The sequence below is a fragment of the Giraffa tippelskirchi genome, chromosome 10 (assembly GCF_054371585.1).
Source record: "Giraffa tippelskirchi isolate mGirTip1 chromosome 10, T2T-mGirTip1v1.2.pri, whole genome shotgun sequence".
In the NCBI taxonomy this organism is placed as follows: Eukaryota; Metazoa; Chordata; class Mammalia; order Artiodactyla; family Giraffidae; genus Giraffa; species Giraffa tippelskirchi.
The window spans coordinates 109376709-109395496 of record NC_137284.1 but is presented as its reverse complement, the minus strand read 5'-3'; the positions used below and the strand labels follow the sequence as shown (position 1 = coordinate 109395496).

The 18788-nt window shown below is 38.2% G+C and overlaps 1 protein-coding gene across 4 annotated transcripts in view; it reads left to right on the top strand.

The window, feature by feature from the left end:
• Positions 1-18788, top strand: part of AVL9 (AVL9 cell migration associated) — a 59876-nt gene that overhangs the window by 37303 nt on the left and 3785 nt on the right. Inside the window, exons 11-16 of one of the 4 annotated variants that reach the window (XR_014066529.1) lie at positions 3736-3870; positions 5043-5262; positions 7490-7607; positions 10124-10177; positions 10690-10778; positions 13491-13824. Coding sequence is in view for 3 of the 4 variants with exons in the window: in XM_081533601.1 (XP_081389727.1) it covers positions 3736-3870; positions 5043-5262; positions 7490-7607; positions 10124-10177; positions 10690-10778; positions 13491-13606 (732 nt within the window). In the remaining variant the exon portion in view is untranslated. Of the gene's footprint in view, positions 1-3735; positions 3871-5042; positions 5263-7489; positions 7608-10123; positions 10178-10689; positions 10779-13490; positions 18035-18788 lie in introns of those variants that run through there. The other 3 variants (XM_081533601.1, XM_081533600.1, XM_081533602.1) reach the window with 3 other exon arrangements.

Genomic DNA, 18788 nt, shown 5'->3' with positions numbered 1-18788 from the left:
TGTGGATGGATATCTACATTGTTTCTAGTTTCTGGTTACTACAAATAACACTTCTATTAAATTCTTATTCGGTAATCTTGGCTGTATACGTGCAAGCATTTCTTTAGGATTCAGTCCTTAGAAGTGGGAATACTGGATTATAAGGAATGGGTAGATTAGCTTTACTAGAATAATTCCAAACTGTTTTCTAAAGTGGTTGTGACAATTTCTATTCCCACAGAAGTGGATAAGAGTTCCCTTTGCTTCACATTCTCACCAATGATTGTTATTGTCAGACCTCCTAATATTTAGCTAGTCTGATGGTATCTCACGGCTCTTAATTTGTCTTTTATCAGTAGTCACTGTTGAAGCTGACCATCTTTTCACATTCTTGGTAACCTTTTGGATTTCCTTTTGTGTAGTAATTGTTCAAACCTTCTGGATTGTCTCCCTTGTTGTCATGATTTGTAAGACTTGAGGCTTTGTAGTTTTGACTTCCACATTTGGGGTTTTGTCTACCTGGAATTCATTTTTGTGTATGTTGAGGAAAGGCCTTGCGGTTCACAAACATGCTTATCATCTCAGACCTGGGAGATAAGAAAGTGGCGGTTGGTCCTAATGACATTGTAGCCCTTCCCAGGTCACAATGGAGAAGGCAGTATGCTTTTGAAGTGCTGTAACAGATCAGGTCACAACAGGTCTGCCAGATTTACCAAGCTGAGGTGTGTTTTTTTTGATGCTATCTGTTTCTTAGTTTTAATTGTGGTCAAAAAACAAATATAAGATTTATCTGCTTTACCATTTTTAAGTGCACAATTATGTGATATTAAGTGTATTCTCATGGTTGTACTACAGATCTCTAGAACTTTCTCATCATGGAAAACTGAAAGGCTGTATTCTTTAAACCACACTCTCCATTCTCCCCTCACCCCAACCCTTGGCACCCATCATAGTTTCTATGAACTTAACTGCTTTAAAATACTTATATAAGTGGAATCATACAGCATGTATCTTTTTGTGACTGGCCTGTTTCACTTAACATAATATCCTCAAGGTTCATCCATGTTGTAGCGTATGACAGAATTTCCTTCCTTAAGGCTGAATCATATTCCATTGTATGTATATACCTCATTTTCCTTATCCATTTATCCATCGATGGGCATTTGGGTTGCTTCTACATTTTGGCTATTGTGAGCAGTGCTGCTGTGAACATAGGTGTGCAAATATCTCTTCAGTTTCTTTCTTTTTGTGTGGCCATTATATACCTCAGCCCAAATGTAGAAGTTAAAGCACCCTAGAAAAGTGGAAAGTGGTGGGGTGTTTGGGTGTAAAGGCTGCTGTATTTTAATGTACTCAGACTCTTGCTGCCACAGTACATTGGAGACCTTTAAAAGATTTAGGCTAGACTGACCATTGGTAAAAGTGACAATGCTAAAATTTTAAGGTTATTTTGAACTACTATTTAAAATAATTTTATAAATCTGCAGTGCTTTCACGTGGTTCAATATTCAGAAGGTTCCAAAGCATCTATAATAATAAAAAATCTCTCTCATTCCATTTTCTGATACTCAGATAATAGCAGGAAATTTGCTCCCCTCTCCGTTGGCAACCAACCTTACCTCATCTATGTCTTTTTTTTTTTTTTAAACAAAATATCCCCTGGAGATGAACTTCATCACTTATTGCAGGGTACTCCATCATATAGAAAAACATCTATTCATTGCCCTAGTCATGAATAGTTAAGATTCCTGTCTTTTGCAATGATAAGTAATGCTGCAATAAGTAACTTTTTACAAATCTCACACATGAACAGGTGTATCTGTAGGATAAATTGTAAGAAGTAAAATACTGGGTCAAAGAATATGGATATGTGTAATATTTTAAGGACTGTATTTCTTCATTAAAAAAAAAACAACTTTGAACTATTGACTTTTAAAAAAAAAACCACATTCTTAGTTTTCATGTGACTTAGCCAAGAATTCCACTGTTGACAACAGACTTTTCTTCTTTAACAGAATCAGTTGTGAAATGCAATACTATGAGCAATTGAATCAATCTTTGTAAATATTGGTAGTTCTGAAAGTGCCCTTATCAAGGATTCTCAGTCCTGGCTGGAGGAGTAGGAGTATTCGGGGGAGTCCATATAAAATTTGAAAGAGCATTCAGCATTGTAGTATTTATGTTCAGAAACAAGTAACAAGTTTTTAATATGTAGCACTCGAGATAAAGTATGACCCGTGAGTCTACCAGCTGTATGAGTGATTTGGCATGAGGAGCATGGGTCCTTTCCACCTTTAGTCACAAGAGGGCATGGGTTGAGAAACACTATGTACTGAATATGTGTAAGGCATGTAGACATGGGTTTATTTTTGCTGCTTCTACTAGTTTGCATTTTATAGAGGAGAGGAAAACATTGTCAAGGAGAATAAAGTCAGTTTACCAGACATGTATTCCAACTTCTGGAAGTCTTCTCTCATGTCTTCTCCTAATAGCTGGCTGTGTGGTGCATCCTAGACATGGGGAAGGACATGAAGTAGCGGAAGTGGTGTCTCCTTCCCTCAGAGAAATTCTCATGATGGAAACAAGACATTATCAGGATAACGGCGGTTCAGTGTTTTGTTTTATTTTTTTAAAGATGATTAAAATAACAAATAAGTAAAAACTGTCATTGAACTTGATTGAAAACAAATTCAGGAGTTCAGCAGGTCCTCCCTCCTGGCTTTATACACAAATTATGTCACTTGTTAAGATCTATCTTGACTTAGAATCTTTCAGCAGAAATTCCTTTTCCTCCTTCAGTGCATCGGTGTTAGCATTCCTTTTTTCTCAGGATGTAGGCTTCTTTTGTACACTTAACTCCCTGCTGTGGTTTGGCAGTTAGAATATAATTTTCAGGGCAATGGCATTTTCAAATGCAATTCAACTGGAAATTTTAAATACACAACTACTGCCATGGTCATTTTTGCTTTGAACATTTAGTAGCAAATATCTTGAAATACTGTATCATTTTAAATTATAGGACAGTAAAATAATTGCTATGCAGTGCTTTGCTACTCTCACAAGAGTACTTTGGTGGTTATGTGTAAATGCCTGTGTTTTAAAATTTTACTGGAAGAAGGAACAGCTTTCTACTAAACAGCATACTTTTTAATGGGCTTAATATTAGTACTTCATTCCTAAATGAAAAACAAAAAACCCTAGCTTGTTAGTTATAGTGGAAGCTTTTAAGTTGACCTGAAAGCCAAGTGGTCACGCAAGACAACATACACTTTAGACCACCTTGCCAAGATTTGACCATTCATGGAGCAGGTTAGCAATTAACTGGCCTTAATACAGTCAGGACCTGTGGTTGTTATTGTTGGTATATTATTGTGTTGAGTTAAAGATCAGCTGTGTTAGGAATAGCATGGGGTTGGGGGAAGATTGGGAGTTTCTTTTCCTACTATTAGCTGTCTAGGCTTGATGAGGGGCTGCCCTGGTGGTTCAGTTGGTAAAGAATCCACCTGCAATGCAAGAGACCCAGATTCAATCCCTGGGTGGGGGAAATCCCCTGGAAAAGGAAATGGCAACCCATTCTAGTATTCTAGCCTGGAAAATCCCATGGACAGAGGAGCCTTGTGGGTTACCATGGCCCAGTCCATGGGGTCGCAAAGAGTTGGACACGACTTAGTGACTAAACCACCAAAACACCAGCCGTTATGAGAGACATGGCTGTTCCATTACTTTTCTAACATTTTCTACTCTTGTAATCCATAGGGATATCTGTGTTTGCCTTATATGGCATTGCAGCAGCATCATCTTCTCTCTGATGTCACCATTCGAGGATTTGTTGCTGGAGCTACTAACATCCTTTTTCGACAACAGAAACACCTCAGTGATGCCATTGTGGAAGTAAGTTGACATCTGAGTGCAGGTCCTTGACTGCTGGTCCCTGTTTTTCTTTTTTAAATGGAATTTGGGGCATAGTAATAACACTAATAGTGGTCATAATTGCTTCCTTTACCAGGCATTCTAAGCGCCTTAGGTATATGAACTATCTAATTTTCATAACCTGTGAGATAGGCATTGTTACTGTCCGTATCACACCTGCGGAAGCTAAGGAACAGAGGGGATCAGACAGCTGCTAAGTGGATGAGCCGGGATTCCTACTGAGGCAATCTAGTCTTACTATAGTCTCACAATAAAAGTGTGTTTATCATTTAAATAGTTTAAATACCTCTACGTTGTTTAATATGCCCCAATATCAAGTGGAAAGAGCTAGAGATAAACATTTGATATTTCATTAATATAGAAGGAGTATAAATAATTTGTTAACTTTTACAATTAAAATAATTTTTACAAATGGGTGGGGGGGATTTCAGCCACCCTAAGGTTTCTGTAGTTCCTAACAGAAAGTGCCAGAATGTGCATCCTGGGGAAATGTTTATAATACAAGAAATTAAAAATCTGGGATTCAAAGCTATGTGGATCCCAATATTGAGGGAGAAAAATACATATATTATACCTTCCAAGACAGGAGGATATAGATGAAAGGGCCACAGAGTTTTCTTAAACATTATTGTTACATTCTAGTTCTGAAGTTGGTTGGCAAGCTGATGGGTGTTTATTATTATACTTTAAAACTAACCTGTAAGTTACATATAGTTCTTTCTGTGTCAAGTATTACATAATAAGTATATCCCAAAATATCTGTACAGTCAAAGCAAAAATTTTTAGTAATTGTATTTAATTAATTGTATTCATTTCTGTTTGTATGATAAAGGTGATTTTTACTGTACATTTCTATATTTTCCAAAATATTTGTCAACATGAATCACTTTTATAATTCAAAATTAAGTATTTATGCATGTAAGAACAAAAAATGAGCATTTTTTTTAAATAGTGAAAAATAAGAAACAACTTCAGAATAAAACACCTGTCCCTTTCTTAGGCTCATCTTTTGAGAATGCTATTATTCATATTTTTTATTTCCAGCTCCAACTTCCCAGTAGTTACTCTTTAAAGTGTGGCATGGATGTCTGCATGAATGCCCAGACTCTGACTTGTACCTGGGTACCCCCTAGGTAGAAGAAGCTCTGATCCAGATCCACGATCCAGAACTCAGGAAGCTGCTCAACCCAACCACTGCAGACCTAAGGTTCGCAGATTACCTAGTGAGGCACGTGACTGAAAACCGGGACGACGTCTTCCTGGACGGCACAGGCTGGGAGGGAGGTGACGAGTGGATCCGAGCCCAGTTTGCAGTCTACATCCACGCACTGTTGGCCGCCACACTGCAGCTAGGTAAGGAGCTCACAGTCACTTTCTCATTTTGTAACTCTGGATGCTTTGAATTGCATAAGAAATGAAGTGATCAGAAAAATTAGCTGTCACTCCACACATATAGAGTTAACTACTCTTCACAGTTTGAGTAATTCATATCCTTCTAGACCTTTCTCTATGCATATGTTTTGGATTTTAGTTTTGTAGTGTTCGTGGTAGTCCTTTTGCAAACATGGATCCCACTTTTCATGTTTTTTATAGCTTGGTTTTTCTTTATAATATAAACATGTATCAAGAGAGTAAATGCAGATCTTCATCACTTTTTACATGACTTAGTATTCCACCATATGGAAGGATATATCAGTAGTTGAGTGCTATTTATAAACACTGCTTCCATGTTTTTAAGATATATGAGGGATGGAAAAAAATATGTTAAAAAATAGAAATCATTGGAGATCACATTCTGAGTCATTAAACCTTCAAATTTATCAGTTCTAATAGTATCCCTATTAATGGATCAGGCAAACATGGAATCACTCCTGCGTTAAAATTCTCTCTCGCCATATAAACAAATATATTCAAGGAGAAAATGAAGCTCTGCAATGAGCTTTCACACCTGGGATACCTGCCACCCTGCACATTAGCAAATATTCAGTAGATTTGGTAGTGATGGTGGTGAGGTTGTTAAAAGCATATACAGCTTCTGTTTTTCCTCCTCCTCAATGATCTCTCCAACTGTTTCCAGGTTGCTTTTTTAAAAATTGTGGTGAAATCCATATAAAATTTACCATCTTAACCATTTATCAGTGTATAGTTCTGCAGTGTCATTAAGTACCTTCATGTTGAGGTGTCAGTAGATGTTGAAATCAACCCCCCTACTTCCGCCTCCTAGATTAGTTCTTCCAATGGTATATGTAGAGTTTTAAATCCAGGCTTCAGGCATGTTCTTCATTCATTAAGAAATCTATGGAGTGACTCCTTATTTGCTAATGGGATTTTTTTTTTTTTTATGTCTGCCTCTTTTACAAATGTAGCAACTGAGATCCCCAAATTAAATCCTCTAACCCAGAATCACTCAGTTCATCTAGTAAGAAAACCCGAGTCTCTACCAGTCATGTCTGTTCCTGAGTAATTAATTTACTTCCTAAAATTATTTCCCTGAGTACACAGTAGCTATGTACTTTCAGAGGGAACATTTAACATGTGTGGAGACCCACCCTTATTTTTTTGAGCACTTAACATCACCTAACTCATTTCGTCGTCCAAACAATCTTAGAGGTAGATACCATGTCATCCTCATTTTACAGACTTGAGAAAGTGAGGCACAGAGAGGTTAAATAACTTGCTCTTCCCCCTGGTAGGAGACTGAGCCGGACTTCAACCCAAGTAGTCTGGTTCACACTCAAGCTTTTAAAGGAAATTTAGCCCAGTGAGCTGATTGATGAATATGTTCTTAAAAGCACTTCCTTATGGTGCATATAGAGCCATGAATGTTCTTCTCTTCCTCTCCCAGCAACGAAAGTCACGTGTTTCACCTTCAAAGCAAGCAAGTTGGAATTAATATATGAAGCGATAGCCATTTGAATCAGTTCTCCAAACCTTTTCTGTTCTTCCAAGTAGAAGAAACAGTGTGGGTTGAAGCTTCCTCTTGATAGTGATGAAGCCAAAAAGTTTTATGCATTAAATATATGAAAATCTCCTTATTAAGTATTTTGACTGTGAAATGCATGGACACTCAAGAGTGAGTTTCACTGAATAGTAAGATAAAGAAAAAAGAATAGCTAAAAAGAACCAATTATTCTTTTTAATTTCCTTTCTTAGAAAATGGTATTTGTGAAGATTTTTTAAAAATACCCTAATTGCCTACTCCATATATATATGTCAGTATGTTTAACCCACTCTAGTCTGTAGTTTTTAATAAATAGTACTATGCCTCCTTACCGTAGTGAGGAGAACATGGAAATATTTTGGAGTTTTTAGGAACCTTAGAAAATATTTGGCTCAACCCCCTTATTTTCTAGTAAGAAAAATGAAATTCCAAGTGAGAAGTGACTTAGCAAAGGACACATAGCTTCTTACTAGGGTTCTGGAACTTGACCCAAGTTTCCTGACATCTGGTAGGCTTTCTCCCCAAGAAAGCAGCAGGGGACAGGGAGGCTAAAGCCATTTCTTTACTGTTATTGGTTATTAATCTTTATAACCCTGACTGGCTACAGTCCAGCCCAACTTTCAAATATTTACTTGACAGATAATGAAAAGATCTTATCGGACTATGGGACGACCTTTGTTACAGCATGGAAGAACACTCACAACTACAGGGTCTGGAACAGCAACAAGCATCCAGCACTTGCAGAAATAAATCCGAAGTAAGCACATCCTCTACAGGGTGATAGAGGTGGTTGACTTACTAAGGGTTTCCCAATAAAGAAAATCATGTCTGAACTCTGATGATACTGTGAATATTTTCAAGAATCCCTTAAATAGATTTTTTATAAAAAAGCCTCCCAAGTACAGGGAAGCAGCTGAAAACTGCTTCCCTATTCACACTTCTTACTCACAAAGCACAAGGCAATTTGGAAGCACTAACATTTCTCCCAGCTTCCAGTATAATTCAGAGATGAAAGTCCTAGCCTGTGGGGATGCTCGTATGTCATATCACTCTTTCCTCCCTTTCTCTGGATTTTTGCCTCAGCAGAATGGTCAAGCGAGATAGAAGCCTTGAGGGAAATAGCACTGGTTAAAACTGAGAGGTTATTGTAAAATATGAAGTGTGAACAACTAAAGTCAATATTTGAATTCCTAGATAATCGGTAAAATCTGGTGCCGTTTCCATATCATATTCTAAGATCCAACAAAATTTAACACCTTTCGTAATATTGACTGTTGACTGAGCAAAGACTTTATTCCACGTAAAAGGCATTTAAATGTGCCAGACAATTGGGCCATTAGGAAAAAAATACCATGTGAATGGGAGAGTGGAGTCTAAGGATATCAATTGATATAATGTGTACATATTGGGAACTTCTAAATTAAAGGATTTTAATTTCTTTATGATATCAGTATACATTGAACTTTTGTTTTCATTTGTGGTTTTTTTGTGTATGTGTTTTTAAATTAATTTTTATTGGAGTATCATTGCTTTGCAGCATTATGTTTCACTTGTATTTTAAACTTTATTTCTTCATGAAAATATGACAAAAATCAGCTTAGTACTGATTACCATATTATTTAGGAACTAGGGTAAACTTGGGAATGTGCTTTAGTGGGGCTATACACACAAAATCCAGGGATTTATGTCATTGTAACTTGCAGAAGCATCTTCAAGGAAGCAGGGCTTGGGAGAACATGTCTGCTAAACTTATCCATCAAGAACCGTGACTAGGTTCAGGACCAGTTTTGGTGAATTTAGTCCTCATACTGGGCTGTGGCAGAAACCTAGATTGCCATTTGGATGTGGTAAAAACATAGGGAATTAAAAGGCAAAAACACTGTAATGGAATTAAATGAAAGGACTAAGTTCAAAGTTTTCTCCCTCACTGACCACAAGGTCTGTGTTCTAAAAAGGAATGAAGAGAAGCAGATGTGAGCTTGTTTGCCTAGTGGTGCTGGGGGAGTGACCGTTCACAGTTCTGTCTCCTCCCCTGGGGCTCTGTGAGCCTGGACAGATCTTTACTCAGCTGCCGCATCTGCTGTAGTGCCTTTAACTTGAAACAGCGCTAGAGATTTTAATGCAGGTCCTTATGAGGATTAGCTGGCATGTGTTTTAAAGGATTGTGAAAACAGTACTTTTAAAACTATGTAAATAATTGAGGTTATTTAGGTTGAGGAGAAAGAAAGCTGAAGCAAAAGACCGGAAAATTAGATAGAGAAATTATACAGATATGATAGTCAGCAGATTTTCAGTATTTTCACCAAATTAAAAACAAGAAATGATGATAGTCTTCAGCTGTCATCAGGGGGTATAATTTAGAAATATTCAAAACTAAATGTAAGGTTTAAGATCTTTGAAACCCTTTCTTCCACTCCTAAAGATTAGAAAAATAAGTCCTCAATGCTTTCAACTGGTGATTCAGAAATCCAGAAAAAAGAGAGGTTGATATGTATGCTTAATGTGACCAATAAATAAATTTGTTATCATTTGAAAAGCCATAATAGCATTTTTTTAATTTTAATTGGAGGCTAGTTACTTTACAATATTGTGGTGTTTTTTGCCATACATTCGCATGAATCAGCCACATAATAGCATTTTAATGTTTTAATCAGTGGCTGCAAATTTCACCAGGGTCACTTTTTTTTTTTTTGCTCACTTTCTTTCTTAGACATTGACAGAAGGACCCCTGCCCTGTGTATGAGATAAGAATCTGAATGTTTACTGATTCCTTGTTTAATAGTGTAATGTTGATCAGGTTGCCTGATTTTTATATATACTGTTTCCCTAAGATCTGCAGTTTGAGTTGCTCTTCTGATAACACAGATTAAATTTTCATTTGACCAATAGCACCCGTTTATAAGATGGCCAGAATCAAGCCATGGCCAAAGTCAGGGACTCTAGCCCTGACTGTCCCAGGAGCTTTTTAAAATGTTGGTGCTTGGTCCCCACCTCAGACCAAAGAAGAACATTAGTGCGGCACTAACACAAACCAACCCCACCCAAGGAAAAAAAAAACACCTATTTTACAAGCAAAATACATAAGCTGAGAGAGATTCCTATGACTGTGAGTGGAGATCTATGATCAGAGCCCTATTTCTGGTATCGCATTTGGAGTACCGCCGCCCGCCTGAGTCACCCCAGTGCAGTTTCCTGATACTTCCTTGTGATAACTCTGTGTTGCACCTTTATTGGTGAGATACTCATAGTCTAAACTCAAACTTTGTTTTACAGCCATCCTTTCCAAGGACAGTACTCAGTATCAGACATGAAGTTAAGATTCTCACAGTGAGTATTTAGGGAAAATACTAGGAACATTCTTCTGTCTGAATTCATGCCATGTGTTTCATCGCTAATTGGGAATTGTTTTTCTCCACTTCATAGACTTGTGCTTCAAATAGTAACCAAATATGTGCATAACGTTCTCTAGCTCAGCAGTGTGTATGTTTCAAAATGAAAACACTGCTGTTTCATGGAGAATGGTGTGAACTAATAGCAGGATTTGCCATTTTTATTCTGGTGAAGTAACTTTAGCAAATTATGACCATACAAATTATGTATAACCATACATCCTTATGTCCTTACACCACTTTCTGGCTCATCTGTATATTCTTTTAACATTTTCTGAAAATTCCTGTACTTAAAATATTAGTAAATTAATTGATGTATAACAGATAATGAATTATTTATCTTCTTTTCTCAATAATTCTGATTTGGGGGATGATTATAGAGTAGTTAATGTATATGTGAGTGATTTTTTTTTTAACTGTACTTACTTAACATTTCTCTCCTTTACTCAGTTCTGTTCAAAACAGTGAACGTGGCAAAAAACTTGGAAACGTCATGGTTACAACAAGTCGGAATGTTGTACAAACAGGAAAAGCTGTTGGTAAGGATGTCTTAGGCAGGAACAGATTGTAATCATAAAACATCTCTTCTCTATCCTCAGTATGTCACTGATAAAAACATAAAATTGTAGAGATGTGTGTATCACATAATAATGCAAGATGGTTGAATATACAGAGGTTTTTCTTTTTAGTTTTGGTTTTATTCATTAAAACAATTCTTGTGACACTAGATAATGCCAAACCAAGTTTAGCAAATGTTGTCGTATCTGTTCTGTTAACAGGAGTCAAACTTCTCAGGATTTCTCCCTCTGTTCCCTGAGCTGCCCACAGTTCTTTATAAATAGTAGAGTATTATTTCTATAATGATAAAGTAGGCATTAGGAGCAGTTGTCTTTTAAGGTAGTATCACACAGTAAAGAAGATCAGTGAAAACCAACAATTGTTTTTATGAAAAGATCACATTAATGATACTTCTGCAGACTAGTAAAGAGAAAAAGAAGATACAAATGACCAGTATTGGGCATGAAAGAGGGGATACCACTATAGATCTTACAGAAATTAAAAGGATAATAAGGGAATACTATGAATAATTTTGTGCCAATTTTTCAACAGCTTAGATGAAATCTACAAAATCCTCGAAAGACTCAAATTGCCAAACCAATGCAGTAAAGAAATAGAAAATCTGAATAGCCCTAAATATATTAAATAAATTGAGTTAAAGTTTAAAGGCTTGCTACAAGTTTTTAAATGTAATCTAAGCCCAGGTGGCTTCACTTACGAATTTTATCAAACACTTAAGGAATAATGCTAATTTTATACAAACTCTTTCAGAAAGTAATGGTTGAGGTAATTCTTTCCAACTTGTTTCATGTATATTACCCTGATACCAAAACCAGACAAATGGTTGTTAGGTATACCCTTCTGTACCTAGCTTTTTTCACTTTGGCTGTTTTGAAGATTATTCCATCTCTTTTTCTAAAGAAATTTCTTGTTCCTTCTTTCCTATATTTTTAACTTTTTACTTTTATACTATTTCAAACTTAAAGAAATCATGCAACAGTGTACAGGGAACTCCCAGTTATCTCAGGTGCCCAGTAGCCCACTTGGCTACATTTGTTTTGTAATATCAGTATTAAAAATAGGGCCCATCTCATTCCTTAGCTCCTGAGAGCTAAGGGTTAGCTAAGGATTAGCTGGCTAACCCTTACTGAACACAATTCTAAAGCCCCGGAACTAGGTGATCTCTGTGCCAGGGCCCTCCTAGCTCTAATGTCCTGTACATCTGGAGATGGGTAAGAGAGCTATTCTACAAACTTAAAGACAAACACGGGATGCACAGTCCTATCACCCCTGTACAAGGGAATAGAATTAAATATATAAGCATTTATTTCCATACAATATTATACCTTTGACTTATTTTGAATTCTTTGTTTTTGATAGAAAAATTCTACTTCATCAGAGGTATATGATGTCAGTTAATTTTTAGTGATGCTGCTGATATTTAAATTCTATAGCCTGTTCCCTTCTTCCACACTCCCCTCTTCAAGAACAGTGAGTGTATGATTCAGCTTAAATAATTTCATTATCACATCAGCTTTTGAGATAATGCTGTTAAAAACAAAACAGACCTCAGGCAGATAGAGCTCTGTATGTTTTCATTTGGTGCACCATGGTTATTTATTTTAATTATTTGAGTGTTTCGGGCCTGTCTTGCAGAGTTGCAGGCTTTTCTCTGGTTGTGGTGCACAGGCTGAGTTGCCCTGAGGCATGTGGGATGCCAGTTCCCCAACCAGGGATCAAACCCGATTTCCCCTGCATTGTAAGGCAGATTTCCAACCACTGGACCACCAGGAAGTCCCGTGATGCAACATGATTTTAAATGACAATAACAAATTTCCCTAAGCAGCCTAACAACTCTTTCTTGTAGGTGGTTTTCAGTTAAACTTGGATTTGGGTTACAGAGAGCACATAGAAGTTTGGTTTTGTTTTGTGTGTGTGTGTGTGTGTGTGTGTGTGTGTGTGTGTGTGTGTGTGTGTGTGTGTGTGTGTGTGTGTGTGTGTGTGTGTGTGTGTGTGTGTGTGTGTGTGTGTGTGTGTGTGTGTGTGTGTGTGTGTTTAGCTCTCCAAGGTGTGTGTGTGTGTGTGTGTGTGTGTGTGTGTGTGTGTGTGTGTGTGTGTGTGTGTGTGTGTGTGTGTGTGTGTTTAGCTCTCCAAGGTGTGTGTGTGTGTGTGTGTGTGTGTGTGTGTGTGTGTGTGTTTAGCTCTCCAAGTTGTTTAAGAACCACTGGCCTGGGAAGAGTGGTGTGTGTGTGTGTGTGTGTGTTTAGCTCTCCAAGGTGTGTGTGTGTGTGTGTGTGTGTGTGTGTGTGTGTCTGTTTAGCTCTCCAAGTTGTTTAAGAACCACTGGCCTGGGAAGAGTGGTGTGTGTGTGTGTGTCTGTTTAGCTCTCCAAGTTGTGTGTGTGTGTGTGTGTCTGTTTAGCTCTCCAAGTTGTTTAAGAACCACTGGCCTGGGAAGAGTTTCCCAAAGACTTTCAAAATACTTAGGAGAGCAGTGTCTTATACCCAGACAGTAGTCAGGTTCCTCTTAGACATTCCCATGGTAAGGGATTATTTTGAAACTAAAAGTGTCAATTTTATTGTAGTACCTATTAACATATCAGTGTGTTGCAGTTAAGTAGCATTGGTTTTTCAGTGTCTCTTAACAGAAGTGAAGACTGTTTTCCTTCTGTTTTTCCCCTCCTTTCCACTCAGGCCAGTCGGTTGGAGGAGCTTTTTCCAGTGCGAAGACAGCTATGTCTTCATGGCTTTCTACTTTCACCAGTTCCACTCCACAGAGTCTCACTGAGCTGCCTGACGGGAAACCCTGAGCCGAGCAAGCCACCCAGAAGCTGCTGTCGCTTTCTTAGGTTTTAAGCGTCCCCTGTCTGTCTGCTGCTCCCAGACTGTTCCTCTTCATCAGCTGCAGGTCCACAGCAGGGGACCAATAGGTCGAACTGTTTACATGGACGGTTGCCCTCTGTCTAAATGAATGTCATGGGACACTGAAAAGATGAAAACCACAACCGCAGCCGGGATGGCTTCCCAGGTTGGGGTTTAAATTGACTACATTTATTTCAGTCTGAGCCTGATTAAAACACACAGTGAACCTTCTAATGAATTTTAAGTTCTGACATTATACATTTGTTTACTTTAGAAAAGTTTCTCCTTGATGTAAGTTTTGTTCTGTTGTTGCTGTTTGAATATCCAGATGGATATTTATATGTGCTAAGATTAAGTTATATTACTATTTTAATTTCTCTAAAATGAGCCCTAAAATGTTCTGATAGCGTGGAGGGGCCATACAATCCAACCCTTTGCTGTTATTTTGCTGAGTTATATGAGGATTTTTTGTTTGTTGGTTCTCTACCTACAAAACAAATTTGTCATTCACTTCCTCCTGGAAACCATAGAAGTCAGAGGTGGTAGTTCTGAGGATGGAGTGTTTTGTGATTTTAATTTATCCTTTTCCCATCCTACACACTTGCTTTGAGGTGTCAAGGAGTGTCACTGTGCTTTCTTCCTCTTCCTAATTGTTCAAGTAGATGTGCAAAGAATTAGCATGGTGATGGTTACAGCAGAGTTGAAACAGTTTAACTGTGTATTTAGGGCAAGACTTTTAAAGACCTAAGTGGGTTCTGTTGACTGTAGTAATGTTGCAGTCTTTACGTGCATTTTTTTAACCTGAAGTTTGTGCCTTCTATTTCTTCTTTTGAACGATTTTCCATTGGGTATTTACAGATTTAACAGGTTTTTTTCCCAGTCTTACTCTTCATGAAGCTTTTCAAGGCACTTGGCCTTCCTCCTTCCCTGATAGAAAATCCTCATGTAATCAATGTCTACCCCCTTCCAAAAGCATTTATAAAAGAAAAGCAAGATGATCTGTAAATATTAAATAGAATTCTCATCTTAGCTCACATTTAGAAAAGCAAGAGAAGAAAACTTCAGCCATGACATTAGTCATGTTTTGTGAAGGACATCTGGGTTCATGTTAGACACAGGTGTGCTCACTACTGAAGATTTTTACACAACTAGACCTCATGTAGCTGCCAGGCTCAGCTCTCATTTGCTTTTCAAGGGGACTTTGATTGTGTGTTCTCAGGGAGTACTTACAGGCAACAGACTGCTTTTTCAGTAACAAAAGATACTTGGGAAATACATTGTGAATATAACCTACATTTGATGTGATGATTACTGAGAAAATTAGGGGCCTAATTAGGGAGGACTCTTGATTATATTTGATTTGTCCTTTAAGAAATGTTTGTGTAAGAAGCACTACTGGGGAGTGTGAAATGAAGCATAGGGACATAATCTAAATATCCCTGAATTTTCCAATTTGTGTTTTAACACAAGTCCTACAAACCTAAAAGCATACTTCCCTTTGAGTATAATGATTTAAGACTTCACTGATGATAAAGGGCTTATTGTGGGAAACATTAATTTCACTTCTACTAGGAAAGCTTTCTCAGGAAAATACTGTTTGAAGAGAAGAAGGTAGTACCAAACAAAAGTTTTAAAAGGTACTTTAAAGTTGCACTGAGATGAACATCTCGTTGTTTCGTGAGGGCACTTCATTGGATAGAGTATGCTAGTATATCAGATAGCATTCATAGTACTGTGAGGGGTCAGCCAGCACGCTGCTGGTTCATCCTTTAGTTTGTATGATTTGTACGATTGGGGTGAATTCTCATCTCTCATCATTCAAAGCAGCCCAATCCACTTTGGAATCCCACTGAAATAAAAACAGTTACATAAAATTTAACTTTGCTTTGCTATCAGTCCCCATTTTACTGCACACCTTAATGGAACTTTCTCTTCATGTTTCTAGTTAAGAGTTCCACCCTTACAGTGGTCATTTAACTAGCTTTCAACATAAAATGAATATTTCAAGAAGATAGAACTTCTGTCATAGAGACGGTCAAAAGACCATAACTATATTTATTCTTTCACGTTCTAGGAGGTATGGGGGTCTTCAGGGAGTGCAGGCTGTCACATTGTTGGCGGGGCCCGGGGCAGCCAGCACAGGTAGAGGCAGGAAGCCTGGCCCCTGGTCCTGGGGGCCTCTGTGCTTCAGGTTTGGATTCTGGGCTCCACCCAGCGGCAGCCTGGAAACAATAGCTTCCTCCAGCCACTGGCTCTGTGAGCCATAGCAGCCAGCACGGGTGTGGCCGTCTGTGGACATCTCACTGGCAAAGATGTGTGCTTTGCTTGGCCACAGAGTGCTTTTATCTGAGAACTGAGTGTGTTTAAGTAGGCCTGAGGGAGCTAGGGTCAGCCAGGCTTTTTCAGAGTGTGCCAGGCACACAGACTGCATCCACAGCTTGGTGGACACTTCTCTGCTGTCCAGGTGACTTAAAGATAGTGTTTGGAAAAAGTCCCTGGCTGGCTGTAATTCCTACTAGGCACTGTAATGATGATGACATAGGTAAGGGAAAGAGGGCTAAAGCTGGCCCAAGTGTCCCAGGCTAATGAATAGGAGAAGTTGCCTGTTGAAGTGTGACTTGTGGTTATTTTGCATTTGCATTGGCTCATGTAACCAGGATGAATAGTCTATCCCCAAATCCGTTAGTGATTTGCCAGCCCTCAGACCCTAAAACAATTCTCTTCCACTTTTTGCTTTAAGAAACAGCAGTAATATCCTTGGGCAGCAGACCAGAGCATATGACCTGATCTCCTCAACCTTATCTTGCTTTCTGAGTCCTATATTAAGCATTGAATTTTTTTTAAGGATAATTTACTTAGAAAGGCAAGGAGGAAACACTTTGAAGGGAGAGATGAGACATTTATTGTTGCAAAGCTGAGAGACAGGTTCTTAAAGTCTGCATGAAAGTATTTTGGGAGCAGTATTTAATATGCTAAAGGATATAAGAGTTCTTTAATGAAGAAGTTAGATTTTTCATCTGCTAGTTACAAGCTGTAAAATGAAGCTTTGTCTCCCTGGCAGGCAAATTTTGGCTTGGTTTTGTGGAAGTTCAAGCCAGTGGTCCTTTTCCCTGAGGCATGGTGATGAGTTTAGGAACACCCAGCTCTGGGAGGGGCCAGTGGACTAATCCTGAACCCTTGAACTATTATCTGCTTCAGCAGTTTTGGAAAGTAGCCTGTTGGGATGGTAGCCTATCAATGTGGCCTGTTCTTCTATTGGGGAGTTGGTTGGGACTCTGGAGATGGTATTGACACTGGCGTGCTCTGACTGTGTGACCAGAGATGGCACAGTATTCAGTCTGTCCACCCAGTTCTGTGGTATCCTCTAAACAAGATAGAGAACGCAGCCCTGGTTTCCAGAAGAAGGTTGTCATTCCACATAGTGCAATGTGTCACTAGGAGTTTTTTCATTCCAAGTCTTTGGGCTTCATAACATTGGAATTGTTTTTTCATAATTCCCAACATTCCATAAATATTTGTCAAGGACAAAGAAAAGGAATGTGTTTCTTTATTCTCACATAAATAACTTTGTACACATGACTTCCTGCTTTCATATCAAGGAGAAGAAACTAGCTCCCTTGTGTGGCAGCTCCAAAATTAAAAGATTGTTGCACGTATAAGGGGTTGAATATATTTTATAAAACTAATGCATTTGTATTTCTGTGCTGTTCTAAAGATTATCTTTTTACTTATATTAATTAAAGATATAGAAAGTATATATTTAAATCATGTAAATGTGACTCATTAGGGAGTTTCCTCAATCTTAATTTTCATCAGCTTCTCACACTCATATAGGATGCTGCTGAAATTTTTTTGTGTGCAATATGAACATTTGAACATTTCAGTCAAGTACTGAGCCAGAAAAGGTAATTGAAGTTTTTAGAAAACTTAACGTGCTTGGAAAATATTTTGTTTTCTTGAAATAGTAATAATTTATAGCTGGAAAGATAGGATCAAGATTTATTTCAGGCCACTTGGTCACTGGTTCCTGAATTTAGGAAGCACTTGATTAACAAGTTGGTGGAAGCATTTAGTGGGTACAGGAATAGTTTAAATACTTGAGATTAAAGGCTTTCCTCCAATCCCTTTCTAAGAAGGTTTAGCTTAGAAATCTTAGAAAGTTTTCTAAGGAAGTATAGCTGTGGTACATGTTCCGATCAGAAAGGTAGTTTCTCTTTGCTCTATTAGTTTTATAATTTTTACTAGTTATTTGTTTCTGTTGTCATTTTTTTTAATGTTAAAATTATAAATCACGTCTAATTATACTGAATTATAAAACTTCTACTGTATCTTTCTTTTAAGGAAAAATGAGAATAAATTATCCTGTTTGTCCTGCATACAGTGTACTTGGTCTGTCTTCTTAGAAGTACCCTTCATTTTGTCAGTGTGGTTTCTGGCCTGTTTCACCAATGGACAGAAGGGCCAGCTTCGTTTATTAGGAACCTAGCAGAACTAGAGGACTCATTGCTCGTTTTTTCTCTCTCATTTTGCAATTACTTATGGTGGTACTTCAGTCTGTGAGGTTGTTACCCTTGCAGCAAGAATGTTCAGAACCTGGGGCTACACAGCATACAGCCAAACAGAGCTTGGTCATGCAAGAACATCTTGTCACATGCTCACTTACAGAAATCCCCAGGGGACGGGGCATTGTCACAAGCAACTCATTTTTCCATCTGGACTGGTGAGCTTCAAAATAGCCTTGACATTGCCACTGAGGATTCCTAACACATTTTCCTATGTATTTCCATGTACCATGGTTTCTTTCCTTACAGCTGTTTTGCAAAACAGCTTCAAAGAAGGAGACAAGTTTCTTTGCCCTCCTGGGAATGGGCACTTCCTTGAGTACAGGGTTAAGTTTAAGGTACCAGTGTTCTTACAACATGGACCATTGCTGCCTGGATCTGACAAGGTGACTCAGGCAGTAGAGCTCGATACTGCTGGCATCTCCCCTTTCCCAAGGACCTGTTCCAGCTACACTTCATGCTCTGCCGTGGTGAGAGGATGGTCCCCCTTCGTCTCCCGGATCAGCGTTGCCTGGTGTTCATTCTCATAGAATAGGAGATGCAATCAACAAATATGGCAACATCTGGA